Here is a 15,254-nt window from a genome sequence, read left to right on the forward strand (position 1 = left end):
AGAAAAACACAGTTACAGGGGTGAAAATTTAATCCATCATGATTTAATTTAAGACAGTGGAAGTCTTCTTTACATATGGATGTCCCCTGACACATTTAACACACCAAAGAGAAGACTGCTGAAAAATCATGGCTGTTGTTTCTCTCCCTCTCTCCACATAGCAAAACACACAGTAAACACACATCCCGCCTGACATGGTTAATATCCTGCCAGTGCTCTGCACTGTTTTGACAATGAGATTCCTGAAGTCCTGACAGCCTTGTGTCCACAGAGGTCTGTAGACAGTGCTGTTCTGCAAACCTAAGATTTTATAACTTAATTGTGAAACATCTCAGAAGATATAAAGAAACATGACAAATATCACAATTATCACACTAAACAACAAAAATGTATATTATTATAATTAATTAATATAACTTTTGAAAAACTCCAGAAATTATCAAATCTTCCTACAAATTTTTCTCAGATAAATCATAGACCATATGCAGGTGAGCACAGACTGCTCCTTCAATTTACAATCTCATTAAATGTGTTAGGTGCTCCCATGAGAACATTTAAGTAACACAGATTAAAACCTTACCCCAGCTTTGCTTTGCAAGGGTGACTGCTTAGCACATCCTGGTTGTGTGCTTCCTAATGCATAAATACAAATCACAGAATTCCTGCTGCTGGGAGCTCACTGTCCTAACATAACCAGAATAGTGTAGACCCTGCCTGCACGTACATGTAAATATGAATGGTTATCAGCTTGCTTCTCTGAAGTGTGCCAAAGAGGATTCTTCTTTCCTAACTTTACAATCTAACTATGAAATATCTGGTCGAAGCTTAATTTTATAAACAATGTAAAATCTCAGCAAATACACACACTCAGGTGTTTATAAGGTGCAGTAAAAATAAGGCAGGGTAGAAACCAGTAAATTTGAGTTATTAAGAGAAAATATGGCAAGTGAACGAAGACTCATATTCTTATTTTTGCTTTTAAGTGCTTCTATCCCAGAGTTAGGCACGGCCAAAACCTTCATTATTCTCTATGGCATAAAGCAACTTCTTTTTGAGTATTTTTTTATTGCTATATCTGGGGAGGAACAAAGTCAGATAGCAAATACTGGCATAGGGAAGGCTCTCATCTGGATTTTCTACTTGAGGATCTTCAATACAAAATCTAAAACACTCCAGTCCATAGCCAGAGATTCGATCAGATCCTGACAAAAAAGCTGAAATAATGAAAAAAAGAAAAACAAGAAAAAGTTAGCAAATTGAAAAACAGAATAATCAAATGTTAACTGAAAATCATTAAAATAATTAATGTTAATGAAAATCATGAAGGGAAAATAGTGAAAACATACAGATATTTTTCTAAGCTAAGTATTATGCTTTGTTGAATTTGCAGCTGAATATAGATAAAAGTCTCTTACCTATTCACAGTAGTTACAAGCCCTCTTCTACTCTAGATTATAGACACTGTGGATGAGAAAGGCCAGGCTAGGTCTGGCCTTCTACCTTTAAAAAGAATGACCTAGCTTCTGCAACGCTTTGAGAAGGGTACTCTCACAAACTGCAGCCTCTGACCAACAAAAAAACCACAAAAGTAAGGGATAAAGTAACTGCAAATTTCAGGGTGGTCCAATGCACTGGGCAAACCTCAGGGGATGTGAGAGGGGTCTGAGTTGTCCCTGTGCAATTCCTTGTGTTATTTTTTTGTGGTTTTCTCTAGAAAATGTGGCAGCAGCAGGGGTGAACACATTGAAAAGCTACTAATTAGAACTATAGTATAGTATATACTATGTGTGTTGTGGGGGGAAGAAAAGGGCTATGCAGAGTTTAAAATGACTGATATATTACCAAGCAACATTTTCTTTTTTTCTTCTGGTAACTTGTGAAACACAGTCCAAAAATTTCTGATGGTTTGATCTAACTTTGTATACTGTCTGTATGTCACATTCTGTCAAAGAGATAAAAATAAAACAGGCCAGGTTTATATTTCAATTTTTCCATTTATATTTAAAGCAACATTTTGTCTGATACATTTTATAATCCTGTTCATAGATATTCAAATCCCCTTAACCTCTGGAATCTGCTTGTTCATTTGTTTTTCAAAGATTCATATGACAATCCCTGAGTTATGGCTTGATACCTATTCCCCTTTATTCTTGTGGCTGACATAGATTAGAGGCAGAATATAGACACTAATCAAAACAAGACAAAGTTCCTTGAGCTTCTGTCCATCTGTTATGCACTCAATGAAAGAACAGGTCAGAAGTAGTTTATGCTTATCAGACAGAACAGAAGGACACTGTGCTTGTATACAATACCTTTTCCAGCAGATGCCAGTCAAATGTTGTGCATCCCTGGAGAAGAACTTGCAGCTCTTCAGGGAAAAACATCTTCCAATTTCTAGCTGGGCAGCCTCTTAAGAACCCTTGCATAAAGTCCTCAAATGGCTTCTTTACTGATTTATTGAACATATAATTCACATACAAATCAACATATTCTTTCCTGCAACAGATACCAAACAAGCATTGGTGGTGCTTTTCTAAAAGAAGAATTACAGAGAACTTTATACTTAATTCCTTTATTCCATATGACCTGCTTTGGTGTACAGACTCAGTCTTCACTGAGATCAGTTGTCAATGGCAGTTAGTTTTTCACTGAGTAAGCTGGGAGCATCTTCAGAAATAAAAGCGAATGCTGGCCAGAATGGATTCATTTTGGTAACACTCCTTTTTCTTCATGTGAATGCTCCAATTCCTGTCAGACACCTGGTTATTATAAAAGATGGAACCTAGCAGACCTAACTCCCATTGAATGCCCAAGAATTTCCCTGAAATAGAAATAGCTGTTAATAGTTTCACTCTTATCTCTACTTCAGATGGGGATTTGTGTAGTGACATTGTACTATATGATCAATTCAATGTAAATGCTCTACTTCAAGCTTCTTAAACAGCCCTTTCATGGATCCTTATGGGTCCTCAGGTCATCTGCATAATTCAGGACACAAAATTTATTTCTGTCCTCTGTGCAGAGATTAATATTGATACATAATAATACATAATAATACACATAATAATATTGACATAAAGCCTTATTGATATATTTCTCCTTCTCCTTTATGTACAAGATACATTCCATACACATAACTAAGCAGGAAACATTTTGCTCTTAAAGAACCCTTACAGAGGTGTGCTGGGTTTCACAAACAAATGATTTGTTTCTGCCTGAAAATACTGTTCAAGGTTATTTTTTACATTTGTTAGGAATTTTCCTGTTAATGCCAGGTATCTGTATATGCAGATATCAGGATATCCAAGGATCACCATGTTATCCACTGCTTGCACAAACTGACAGTTTTTGCACGTGTGCAGCAAGTACAGCAGGAACTGAAAGTGTACAATCTACTGGACCAAGACTAATGGCACAAAACAGAAGTCAATATTTTCTAACAATATATGGGGATGGGTGCAGACATGTTATTTCATACATTTGTAACAAGAAAACAGGATTAAGAAATATAAAAATAAAACTGACCTGTTATCCTTAGTGACAGGAATGTTGGCACCATTTTCTTTAAGTTCAACAACATCCGTGGAATCTCCTCCTTCCATTATCTATGCAAATAAATTAAAACACTGGCTGCTCTATCTATATGTGACAGATATTTATGTGCTACACCTCTCATTCCTCCTGAAGGGCCTGACATGGCATTCACTAGTCTGAGTTTACAGACAAGTTGTGGTCTTTGCACTGGGACATGTCTTGCCTGAGTACCTACGTAGGATGTCTTACCGTGAAGTCCAAGTCCAAACTATCACTTTCATCATTCAAAATTTTCCGGAGACTCCTATCCAAACACAAAAGGGATCAAAGAGAGAAGAAATGTGAGCATTCAGCGCACTTGAAAATTCTGCTAAAAACATCTTTTGACAGGCAGTATTTAAATGCATACATGTACACAACACCTACACTTAGACATAAACATGATATATGGCACTGAAATTTCATCATGCTGCTGACATAAGCTTAGCACAAATGCCTCCAGTAAAAAATGTTCCCAGGCAAGTCCATCCCCATGCCCTGTGTGCACAACTTTACACAAAGTTCAGTGACAACTGGGTTTGGAATCATTGCTTCCAGACATTATCTAGTGAGGAATTATGTGTGCAACAGAGAGATGATCTGGGAGAATTGTTATGGGGTGCATCACCTTTCCAAGTATTGCAGGCAACCTTGTGTTCCAATTCACTGAGGAACCTCAGTGAATTTAGCACTTCAACACAGTCACTGGGTCATGGGATGGGGTTCTCATCTTCTTGGTTGCTTGTATCACTTGCCTGGAAAACTGGGCTTCAGGGGCCTCGAAGCATTATGTTGGTGGCAGCAGCACCTCTGCCCCTTATGCCTGCCTGATATCTCCTCTCCCAGTGCATGGAAACTTTGTACAAGGGTTCTCAGAATTGGCAGCACTTTGTAATACTGTACTTGTGCAAGGCAATATAGTGGAAATTGATAATTAGTAAATCAGGAAAAAAATCCCACCATTAATAATTGAGTCATTAGTTCTTTAAAGTCCAAACTACAGCCCAAAGTGTTTTGAAAACTTATATATTCACAGGGTGGATTTAAACTCTGGTGGAGCAGAGATCTGACACCTTCTAAGTCACGAGGTTTGGCATTTTGTTTTGGCAATGCCAGCCTCTGAGAGCAACATCCATGCCCTGGACAAGGACCTCCTTGGAAATCTGACCAAGGACCTCCTTTGTGGCTTCTAGCAGCTTCACAAAGGCAAATGTAGATGCTGTGGGTGCCCCAAATTCAGCCTCTGGGATCTCCCAGTGCATGGTCAAGTCAAGGGACCCAGCCAAAGCTGGGTCATACCGGCCCATGGTTGGCAGCAGATCCTCAAGGTCCTCTAGGGTGGGGACCAGGTCCAGTAGCTTTTTATAGAGAGCCCTGGGGAAGGGGAAGGGCACCATGCGCAGGTTAAACAGGGCCATTCCACACAGTGTCCCAATTAAGAGGAAGGTGTCCTCATCCTCACAGCTTCGGGCCTGGTTAGGAACAAGCACAACTGGTTAGGAACAAGCCATGACTGCCTTTTCCCATAGGTGGGGCACCCATCCACCCCTGCAGGGCTGGCTTACCTCTCTGGGGAACCACACGAGGCCGGAGGCGAAGTGGCAGAAGGCACTGGTGCTGGGCTGGCAGAGGGTCCTGGCTGCAACACTGAAGAACTCCTGGGACACCGCACCTTCGTCCACCCCCATCTCACCCAAAAAAGACACCTGCAAGGCCCGAGACACCCGCAGATAGAGACATCCATGTTGGCCACAAAACCAGGTTCCTTACCTGGTATGCAACACGCCAGTAATTACACAACCGAGAGACACTGATTATTTATCTCACAGTTGTGCCAAGCTGGGTACTCGGTAGTAATCCACAAATCAAGCACATTCCACCAGACTTTTTGAGGCATTATTTGTACACAGAAGTTCAGAGTTAGTAACTGTCCAAGTCTGTTATGCTTGGTTAGCAATTTTCAAACAAGTTCCTTAACCCCAGATAACTTCCACACATGCTCAGGGTAAGGGTCTTCAACTGGGCAGGGGTCTCACTGCCCTGTGGGCATGATTTTAACTATTACAATTAACACAGTTCAGCTACAGGCTACGTGGACCAAGTTAGCAATTCATATATAGACAAGTTAGCAATGTATATACATCAACATCTTCATTTACTGCATCTTTAAGGCTTTTCAGTTCCCGGATGTCCTTGGCTAGGGAATGCTGGCTGCTGCCTTTTCCACTGACTAGGTCTCCTTTTTTCCTGATTAAGCTTGACAGTGTCCAAAGATCACACATGGAAAACCATTCGGCCTTAGGATAACCTTGATCCTCCGTGCCCTCGGAACGCCGCGCAGGGGCGGGCCGGGCAGAGCGCGGCGGAAGCGGCGGCCATGCTGCGGGGCCCGGCCCTGCTGCCGCTGCTGCTGCGGCGGCCGGCCCGCCCCGGCCCCAGCCCCGGCCCCGGCCCCGGCCCCGGCCCCGGCCCCGCGCACGGCCGGCACTGCCATAGCCAGCGGGAGCAAACCTCGGGCTCGGCCTCGGGATCCGGCCCCAACTCCGGCTCGGGCTCCGGCTCAGCGTGGCCGCAGCCCCTGGAGCCATCGCTGCTGCGCTTCCTGGTGTGCCCGCTCTCCAAGCGGCCGCTGAGGTGAGGATGGGGCGGGGGAGCCGCGCCCGAGCCCTGCGCGAACCCAGGTTAGTTAGTCCCTGCTCCTCATGTTTTCGCTTGGATGTTTCTCCCCCTCTCCCGACTTGGCTGACCAGGTACGAAGAAGCTACGAACGAGCTCATTAACGAGGAGCTGGGCATCGCGTACCCCATCATCGACGGCATCCCGAACTTGGTTCCGGAGGCGGCCAGGAGGACGAACAAGAAGCCGCCGGCCGAGGGTCCGGAGCAGCCGTGAGGAGCCGCCGTGCACGGCGCTCACCCGGCCTGATGGCCGGAGCAGGGCTGCTGCCCTCCCTGCCCACGCTGACTGTCCTCGTTCCCCTCCTGTCCCTGGCAGGCCTGTTCTACTCGGCCAGCGTGGACGAAAACTTCCCCCAGGGCTGCACCAGCACAACCAGCCTGTGTTTCTACAGTCTCCTCCTTCCTGTTACAGTACCAGTTTATGTGTTCTTTCACCTCTGGACCTGGATGGGGATTAAGCTTTTTAGGCACAACTAGTGCAGTGCCTTTGCTAACCCCTGGCTTCTCTAAATCAACATAATTTGTTTAATCTCATCAAGTATTGCAGTTCATTTTGAGAGTTTCCCTCTGGTACTAGGGACTGTCATAATTTTCCTGGTAGGATCTGGAACTGTAGGAAGCAGCAGCCCATTGTTAACTACTGCTAATGCACATGAAGGGTAGGAGTAATACAAAGCACTAATTCCCTCACTTTTATCCCTTCAAGAGTGCTGTGCATTTGTAGTGGGACTAATTAGAACCTTAGGTTTCATGAGGAAGAACTGTACCCTGACTGAATAAACTAGATTAAAATTAAAACATGCTATGATATGAATCTCTCTGAGAGCTTTGGGGCTTTTTAACCAGATGTGTGTACTGAAATATGTTTGTCTCACTGTCAGAAGAGCAAAAATTAAAATACATCAGGCTGGTGTTTAATAACAAGACTTGAGATGAGTCAATTGAAGACATTTCTTTCTGGGGTGATACCCATGTCTGTATGTGAAGTACATGCAGATCTTTTCTTTCTAGGGCCACGATGAGAATGCCACATGCCAAGTTCTTAACAGCACACAGCTATGAAGGGAGCAGGCCAGTGCTACAATGAAGGTTTCTTCTTTATGTTTTGCTTTTGGGTAGTTTGTATCTGCAATGCAAAACATATTAATGTCCTTTGAAACATGAAATTGCTGAAAAATGAAGAAATGAGGCACCAAGTTGTAAATGCTGCACCAGGCTGTAAATGCTGTGGGACACTTAACAGTGCAGTTACATTTTTCAGGCTGCTGCTGAATAATATTGTGATGCACAGTGTGAAAGGCAGTGCTCAGGAGGTGTGCCCAAAGGCTGACTTGAGCTAAGGGCAGCTGGTTGTCAGAGCTTGTACAATAGGTGGAGACTTGAAATATAGAGGACAGTACAGAGCACACCCTCACTGCCTCTCTAAATAAATGCCTCTCTCAAATAGTGAGGAGCCAGGAAGGAAAGGTAGCTCTGGGAGTCTTTGTGAATTTTGTCCAAAGTAAATGGGAAAGAAAAGCCTTGACAACTCTGGTTGGCAAGAAAGCTCACTTGGAAAGCACCATGGCACCAAGGTCCGTGGTTCCTGTGGCACAAGCGTGGTGCCAGAATTTGTGTTAGTGGCAGGTGGGGCCCGTGGTCCCTGAGCTGAGCCCTGCTCTGGGCAGATGGCTGATGTCCCATTCCCACATCAGTCAGCTAACGGCTTTTGCAGGACAGGGCCAGCATCACGATTCCTGTGGGAAACGCAACTGCCACAACCTTCGGATCAGTGTGGAAGCCACAGATTAAAGGCACATGGAGACAGCAGCATTGTAATCAGATGCTCATCTCTCTGGCAGGCACTATCCTTCCTTCCCCTTCAGACAGCATCTCCATGAGAGAAATGTAGTTTTGTGGCTGTGTTGCTTGCTGACCCCTCAGGCTGCTTCCCCAGACGCTGGGGTTTTAATGTGCTAGAAGGAAGTCTCAAAAGTCAGTCTAGCAGCAACAGTACATGACTTTGATGACTGAGCAGTTCTATTCCATTACCTCAAAGCCACTTCACAGTAAACAGCACTGCCACTTGCATTTAACTTATGCCAACAAAGCTGCCTGGAATAAGGAAATGCCGCCTCCAGATTTACCCTACACCATCTAGGGAACATGTTTTATAATAATTTGAGGAGCAGTTCTTTTGCTGGATGCTCAGAGGATACTGAATCCCTTCTGCCAATATACAGTAACACTGAAAATCAAAGAACACTGCAGCAAGATACTAAGAGCTAACAAGTAATACAATTTAGTATCTTACCTTTAACATCTTCCTGAAATCTTGGTTTGAGGCGGTTTTTAAATTTTTCCACATATCCTGGAGAAGGCAGTGTCTTCGGACGCAAAAATTCCATGCCTCAGGGATGCATATAAAGGGCATCTGAATAAAGGGTATCCAAGGATTGAAGTAACAGTCTGTTAGCAGTGTGTTTATCTCTTCTGATTGGTAACAAAATTGGCTGCACTTACAATAGGGTGCATGGTCTTGGACAGAAGAACCCTGCATTCTGTAGTATGAACGCAGATCTTCTTTTCCCTTTCGAAGATGCATGGATACTTGCTCAGCCTCTTTAGGACTGTCTGAAAGGACAAGGAAGAAAAGACATGCTGATTTTCCCTTGCAAAACCAGAGCTCAGGGACATATCTGCAGACTGAACTGTCAGTCTGTACCCTGGCAAAGTTCCGTGTCTCTGAAATGAGACTTCGAGTGCATGAACACTGCAGTAACAGAGGTTCACATCCTAAAAACGGCTCCTACACACTCCTGTGAGTGAGAAGCAGAGAGAGGCATCTAACCTCTCTGTGCAGACAGACACTTGTCTACAGTAGTGCCTCTAGAATAAAACAGAGTAATTTTAACAGTATCTTCCATAATTCAACTAAAGCAAAATGTCCTGGATACTCAGGTTATGACATACTGTTTTTAAAAACTGCTGGGTTTATTATATGTAATTCCAAAACCAGATGCTGATCTAAAAAAACAATCTAATTTAAAGTGTTACACCTACAGTGTGATAAGGTACCAACTTCAGGTAACATGCTAATTGGCTTTTGATTCTATGCTGTTGCTCAAACTTCCTCCTCCACTCTGGCTAATTGGTACAAAATTGGTACATTAGCAAACAAAAGCTTTTGAAGGAATTAGCCCATTGCCCTACAAATTGCATAAAAGCTTACTTTTTTTTTTTTTGCCAAAGGAAACTCCTACTATGCACATTTCCATTTCATGCTGCTTCCTCTGACACTGACTGCATTTGGTAGCTAATTTTCACTCTGTGTCAAGAAATGCCACAGATTATTTTTTATTACCACAGCTTTGTTTTAAGATGTAAATACATTGAAATGCTCAATAGGATTTCTAAATAAAAGTTTAAAGACACCTCAAAATACTTCTCTTAATTAAACATAATAAAATCCAGAGAAACACAAAAGTATAGAAACAATCTCTCGTGCTGTTATTTCACAATGATTATTAGTTCAAAGCAAACAGAGCTGTTTTAAGATGCTGGAGGGCAGCTCCAACTCTCAGAACCAGAGATGGGATCATCTCAGGAAAGATAGCTGCTGGATAACTGTAGCTGCTGGAACACTGGGATGGTAAAGAGCTTGCATAATTTAGAGCTTTGGAGGACTAGGGAAAATGAGGTGCCTTTGAAATGCGCTGGGTTAGTCTCTAGAGTTTGCTTCTATGTATATATATAGATGTAGGTATATATATAGATATATATAAACTATTTAAATTTAAAAAATAGTGTTCTGCACTGCTGGAAAGATTTATACTTACTACTGTATAGAAGCGTGAACATATGTCAATAATCCCTCCCACTTCATGTACATGGAAGTTCCTTTCACATACTCTGAAACCAGTTTTGGAGTTCACCTGCATTGAAACACACAATATATCAACAGCAGAACTAGTGAGCTGTGTCTGTCTGGCAGGACAGGACTGACAGAGCTTTCTTCAGAAAGGGTTCTGAGACCCTGCACAGAAGTTATGGGATAAAAGTGCTCAAGAAGCACAGTGCTCCACAGTGGGAAGTCTTAGAAAGCCATGTATAAACTAGAAGGAAAGCAATTTTCATCTACAATTAAGATCCCTTAACAGGACTCCATCAGAAAAAGTGTATTTCCCTTGGAGTGTCTTTCATGTTTCCACAATTCTCTATTCATGTTCCTCATTGTTGTCTGGAAAAGATATTTGCAGGGGGATAGTGAAGATTTAAAGCTCCAAATCATGTAATCACAGAGGAATAGGCCTGCTGCAATTTTTAGTTTATTTATCTGCATAAATACAAATTTGAGAGTCTAAACTTTGTGGCCCAATTCTGCATTCTCGGCCAAAACGATATTCAAGTCTGAACAAAATTTAACAAGTCTGATTTATACTGTGTGCTCGAGCCTTTAACTTTCATAAACTTTGAACATCTCCACAGGAGAAAGTATGGTTGTCCAGAAGAACACAGTTATTGCTTCCTTTGTTTCCCTTGTTCATGTACAGCTAAAGAGGTTCTAATGCTGTTGTCCCAGAGAATTTGTCAGGTTAAGCATCACAGAGCATTACTGTGGCAGCCACAATGTGCCAAACAGATAAGAGGTCTTTTAAATGCTCTGAGCAGTTACTGAGATGAGGGATCTCACCAGCAGAAAGGGGAATGGGCATGTTACATACAGGACACTACATCCATAGCTGTGCAGGCATCAATAGATGCACTCCTGACACCACTGAAAGCATTCTTCCCGCTCTCATGGCTCTAACATGCTTTAGCTCTTCATTTCTACAGAGGCTCAGTTTGACACAACTCAAGCAGGGCTTCTTCAAAACTCTGCTGGTGTAGAGCCAAAGCAGTGTCAAACCCAGAGAATTCAATAAGTGAGAAGCATTAAAATACTGTAGGCTACACTGAGATATCCTGTCTAATTTAGATTCAAACACCTTCTCACCTGGTAAAGCATCTGCAGTATTTGCAGAGGCCCAGTTTTAACTGGGTCCAGGTTGAAGAGGCTTGGCCCTATCATCATGATCTCCTGGACAACTGAGAGCAGAATTTTCTGGGAAACCCTCTGATACAGAATGACCAGCTTCTTGAAAAAGGATGTCTCTAGATTTGACCATAGGCATTCTGTAAAGAAAATAGTGAGGTCACAGGTAACATACAGATCACTGCAATTTGTGGGTGAAGCTGTTTTTTCTTTTTATGAAATTAATTGAAAAAAAAAAAAGTTTAAGCTTGCACTACAAAAACTATTAAACCTCAGACAGAATGTTTTAAATTCTTGTGCCTTGCTGCATAGTCCCCATGTTTCTATGTCTATCAAAAGCAATTATTTCAAGCTCTTGCATACATTACATCAGTGATAATAACTCTTTGTTCTGCAGAAGAAAATTACCAAGCATTTAAATCATTCAGTTCTACCATCATAAAACCCTACCAAGAGTTTGCAGGCCCTGTGGCTGGAGCTTCATGATGGCTTCAGCCAGAAGGATTAGAGATAGGATAGTGTCTTCATCGTTCCCCTGTAGAAGGAAAGGCAAGATCAAGTAGACTCTGCAATTTTCAGGTGAGATGGGAGAGGAAGACAACAATGGCAGTAAATTCCTAATCTCCTTTTGCACCTTCAGAGGGGACAAAAAAAAAAAAAAAATAAAAAGAGACAAGGGTTAAAATGCAATTATATTTTGCCAAAGTAACTAGGTTGGCATGAAATTCCTAAGTTTCATGCACAAATCCAAATCTCTTCAGCATCTCTGCAGTGAACAGCCTTATATCAAATCCTTACCTCCTGGTAGACTATTTGGTTTTTACTGATCTTCCCATAAAAATGTTTCACTTCTGACATGTCTACACCTGAGACTTCTCTGGAAGTTTTGAAGTGTTTGTCTCTATCACAACATAAAAAAAAAAAGAAGACTAAATAATTTTTCTACTGAATAATGAAGCATTGTAATATCAGAAAATACTTTGAAAGTTCAGCCCCAGCTCCCATGGGTATAATTTCATGTGTTCTAAGAAGACAGACAACACAAACCACTGTTTTGTGACTTGATTAACATTCTGTCCTTTCTGTCTTGTGTGGCTGTGAACTATTAATGGTAGACTCCTGTATTTCACCCTAAAATGACTCCCACTTCAGTGCCAGAAGGAGCTATTAAGGATCCTTTGATAGGTGTAATATTGCCTGGAGGGATTATCATAATCTGCCAAATATCACTAAAGGATGATCTGCTAAAATGTGAGCTTCTCTAGCACATTTCAGTAGGACCAGGGCTATAAAAATCTTAATATTAGCTTGAGCTTTGAAAAATAAAGTCTTGCTTCTTGCAAATTCAGGTAAAATGAATATTTTCTATGTATGTGACCTAAAATAACACTTTCTGGTCAGTTTACAAGCAGCCAATATATTCTGTTAGACATGTCTAAGTCAGTACATTCTACCTTTTGTCCAGGAAGCTTCCATTGATGCAAGCCTCAGATGAAAAGATCAGTCTGATATTCCTGATAGTAAAAAAAACAAAAAAGTCAGTCTTTTCAACTTCAGGTTTTTAACTCTGAAAGAACAAAAAACATGTACAAGGGTGTCTGCACCTGACCACACAAACTTTTACCAAAAATACCAAAACTTTTCTTAGCACCACTTCTCTGTCAGTGTTGCAGAAGACATTGTACTTAAGGACTTACTGATCTTTGGCAAGCCACCTCTGCTCTCCAGGGCCTTGTTTAGGGAACCTGCTCTAGGTTCTGCCCCATGCCAGCCAGTGCTCCATTTTGGTGAGTGCTATCATGGAGATTCTTCTTCTGACAGGTCAGAACATTATCTGCTTTTGTTTGTTACGCAAAATAAAGGCAATGCAACATGGGAGGGAGGAGAATTTCCTCTTTGTAGCACGTGGAGGGAAATTCCATCAGGCTATCAATTTGCTGCTGCACAAAAGCTGCGTTCCCAGAACCTGAAGGGACATCAGACTTACTAACTCCCAGTATTCCTGATTCTGTTCTTATTGAAGCATCTATTTTATCAGCAATTTACTGTCAGGCCCTTCCTACTGAGATCTGGAAAGAACCCACTCTTCCACCCTCTCAACCATCACTTTTCACATGATCCAAACTGTTCTAAAAGTGGTCAGGGAAACATTTAGTTCCAAGTTAGCCAAGCTTTCAAAACGCTCAAAATCATCAGATAGAGCCAGAATTTCCCAAAGAAAGTAACCTCCCATATAAAACCAGTGAAAGACTGTAAGTGTAAGGCATCCCACAGTGGTATATATGTATTGCTTTTGAAAATGGGCAATTAAAGAAGTGACCACTAATTTTTAAATGCATTAGGCTTTTTGCACAAGCTGTGGTCTCCAGGCAGGGTCTTTCACTGATTTAACTTGTCAGCTCCTCATCAACTTTGTGCCAAGGTACAAGACTGGGCTTGGCTAAATTCTTGAACAACAGTTCCTACAATAGCCTCCAAAGAATAATAATTTTTAGAGAAAATCATGCATCAGGGAAAAAAAAAAAACACAAACAAACCCAAACAGCAAATTTCTGATTTACCTTTTTATACTCCTAAAAGGTTTAGAATTAGAAATCCATACATCCACTTCTTTATCCTCCAGAGTGGCAATTCCATTCAAATACAAATTCTGTGTGAAATACATTAAAACATTGACAAAATTTAAATTGTAGCAGGTGGGATTCTTTTTTTTCTACCCAGTCATTACAGGAAGATTTCAGCCTAAGTATGAACAAATTAAATGTCATCCCTTAATGATCCAGATGCATTAACTGCAGAACATAAATAAATACAATACAAGTTAGTCTGCAGGTAAAGCACAGGAAAAAACTGCAATAGACATATATAAAATGGAAGTGCTACAAGCACGGTGGAAAATCCAAATGTTTCCAGCAGTAATGTAGAAAGTGGTAAAATTAGAAGCTATGATCAAATGTACACATACCTCGTTCCCCTCCTTGCAACGGACAAAGCTTTGGTGTAATCCTGCAGTAATTTTAATCCCCTTTTTTGATGCACCCTTTTCTGTGAAAGAACAAAAAGATTGTTGTAGGAATATTTGAAGAGAGAGTCACTATCTTCAGAGAGTTAAGTGCACAAAAGTGGAACAATAAAAAAACCCTTAAGACAGTAGTTATCTGTTGTAAGTTTGATTCTATGAGGCCATTACCCATGATAATCAAGCAGCAAATGGAATAATTGGCAGAATTTGTTGGGATGGCCAAGCAAGGATGAGATAAAATGTTTGCCTTTCAGTGTAAACATGAAATTAAGAAAGCAAACATCTCTATGGAAGGAACAAATACAGATTGTATACATCTGCAGTGGTCATTACTCTGGCAGGATTTTCCAGTATTCACTGGTGAAGTGATGGGAAGTGGTATCAACTGATTGGGGTTCCTCTCATCTTTCAGTTGTCCTTCATCACCAGAACCAAAGAAATAGAATTTGTCCAAGGAACGAACATAGACCAGGGTGTATTGTCTGCTCAGGGAAAAAAAAAAAAAAAAAAAAAATAGTAATAATAAGCAAAAACCACAGGGCAAAACAGAATAAAATTTACAAATACGTTTTCAGAGTGTACACCTGAAGGTTGTCTTTAAAAGTCCTGACAATCCAGATAAAGAATCCCTTTAACCACAGTGTTACAACTCTTCATTGCATAAACATTCAGCAATAGACACATATGGACTTGGATTTCTTATACTACCCCCTAATGTTTGTGATTTACCTCGATTCCACATAAAAAAATAGTGTTATGCCATGCTTGCTTCACACCCTGCCGTTTTCAAATGTGCAGTTTCTGTGCTGCTGAGCCTGATACCAAGCCCAGGTGAGTTGTCAGGAGACTTTTTCTGGCCCAGTTCCAGAGGGCAAAGTGGACCTGGGTAATTATCACTGTTGTTCAATTCTTATTAAGAACCTACCAATTTGTCAGTCTGGTTGGGAATTCAGTGACTCTCCTGATG

At 41.4% G+C, this 15,254-nt stretch overlaps 3 protein-coding genes across 11 annotated transcripts in view; 2 read left to right on the forward strand and 1 right to left on the reverse strand.

Annotated features, from left to right (window-relative positions):
* Window positions 1–21: 21 nt before the first annotated feature.
* The window catches only part of LOC110480917 (putative E3 ubiquitin-protein ligase HERC4), a 24,635-nt gene continuing 9,402 nt past the window's right edge, over window positions 22–15,254 (reverse strand). For 2 of the 9 annotated variants that reach the window (XM_085579145.1, XM_021549236.4), the window contains 17 exons: window positions 14,621–14,769; window positions 14,231–14,310; window positions 13,827–13,915; window positions 12,720–12,779; window positions 12,064–12,166; window positions 11,716–11,899; window positions 11,227–11,405; window positions 10,070–10,165; window positions 8,754–8,864; window positions 8,545–8,664; window positions 5,139–5,279; window positions 4,873–5,045; window positions 3,784–3,838; window positions 3,526–3,605; window positions 2,313–2,496; window positions 1,843–1,942; window positions 22–1,214 (listed from right to left, as the gene is read on the reverse strand). In XM_085579145.1, coding sequence (XP_085435271.1) covers window positions 1,000–1,214; window positions 1,843–1,942; window positions 2,313–2,496; window positions 3,526–3,605; window positions 3,784–3,838; window positions 4,873–5,045; window positions 5,139–5,279; window positions 8,545–8,664; window positions 8,754–8,864; window positions 10,070–10,165; window positions 11,227–11,405; window positions 11,716–11,899; window positions 12,064–12,166; window positions 12,720–12,779; window positions 13,827–13,915; window positions 14,231–14,310; window positions 14,621–14,769 — 2,119 coding nt within the window. In that variant the 3' untranslated portion in view covers window positions 22–999. Of the gene's footprint in view, window positions 1,215–1,842; window positions 1,943–2,312; window positions 2,497–2,556; window positions 2,822–3,524; window positions 5,046–5,138; window positions 5,280–8,544; window positions 8,665–8,753; window positions 8,865–10,069; window positions 10,166–11,226; window positions 11,406–11,715; window positions 11,900–12,063; window positions 12,167–12,719; window positions 12,780–13,826; window positions 13,916–14,230; window positions 14,311–14,620; window positions 14,770–15,254 lie in introns of those variants that run through there. The other 7 variants (XM_085579144.1, XR_014955192.1, XR_014955194.1 and 4 more) reach the window with 7 other exon arrangements.
* On the forward strand, window positions 5,936–7,065 carry PYURF (PIGY upstream open reading frame). The gene is made up of 2 exons (XM_031504695.3): window positions 5,936–6,207; window positions 6,324–7,065. Exons 1-2 carry the CDS (start codon window positions 5,951–5,953, stop codon window positions 6,463–6,465), a joined length of 399 nt encoding a protein of 132 aa, XP_031360555.3. The 5' UTR covers window positions 5,936–5,950; the 3' UTR covers window positions 6,466–7,065.
* On the forward strand, window positions 6,351–7,177 carry PIGY (phosphatidylinositol glycan anchor biosynthesis class Y). Its single transcript, XM_021549232.3, has one exon. The coding sequence runs from the start codon at window positions 6,498–6,500 to the stop codon at window positions 6,726–6,728; it is 231 nt and encodes a 76-aa protein (XP_021404907.1). The 5' UTR covers window positions 6,351–6,497; the 3' UTR covers window positions 6,729–7,177.

This window comes from Lonchura striata, chromosome 4 (genome assembly GCF_050655825.1).
Source record: "Lonchura striata isolate lonStrDom1 chromosome 4, ASM5065582v1, whole genome shotgun sequence".
Lineage (NCBI taxonomy): Eukaryota > Metazoa > Chordata > Aves > Passeriformes > Estrildidae > Lonchura > Lonchura striata.

Coding starts and splice junctions, on each gene's coding strand:
- PYURF (XM_031504695.3), top strand. CDS start 5,951: ATGCTGCGGGGCCCGGCCCTGCTGCCGCTGCTGCTGCGGCGGCCGGCC. Junction 6,208..6,323: donor CTCTCCAAGCGGCCGCTGAG/GTGAGGATGGGG, acceptor TTGGCTGACCAG/GTACGAAGAAGCTACGAACG.
- PIGY (XM_021549232.3), top strand. CDS start 6,498: ATGGCCGGAGCAGGGCTGCTGCCCTCCCTGCCCACGCTGACTGTCCTC.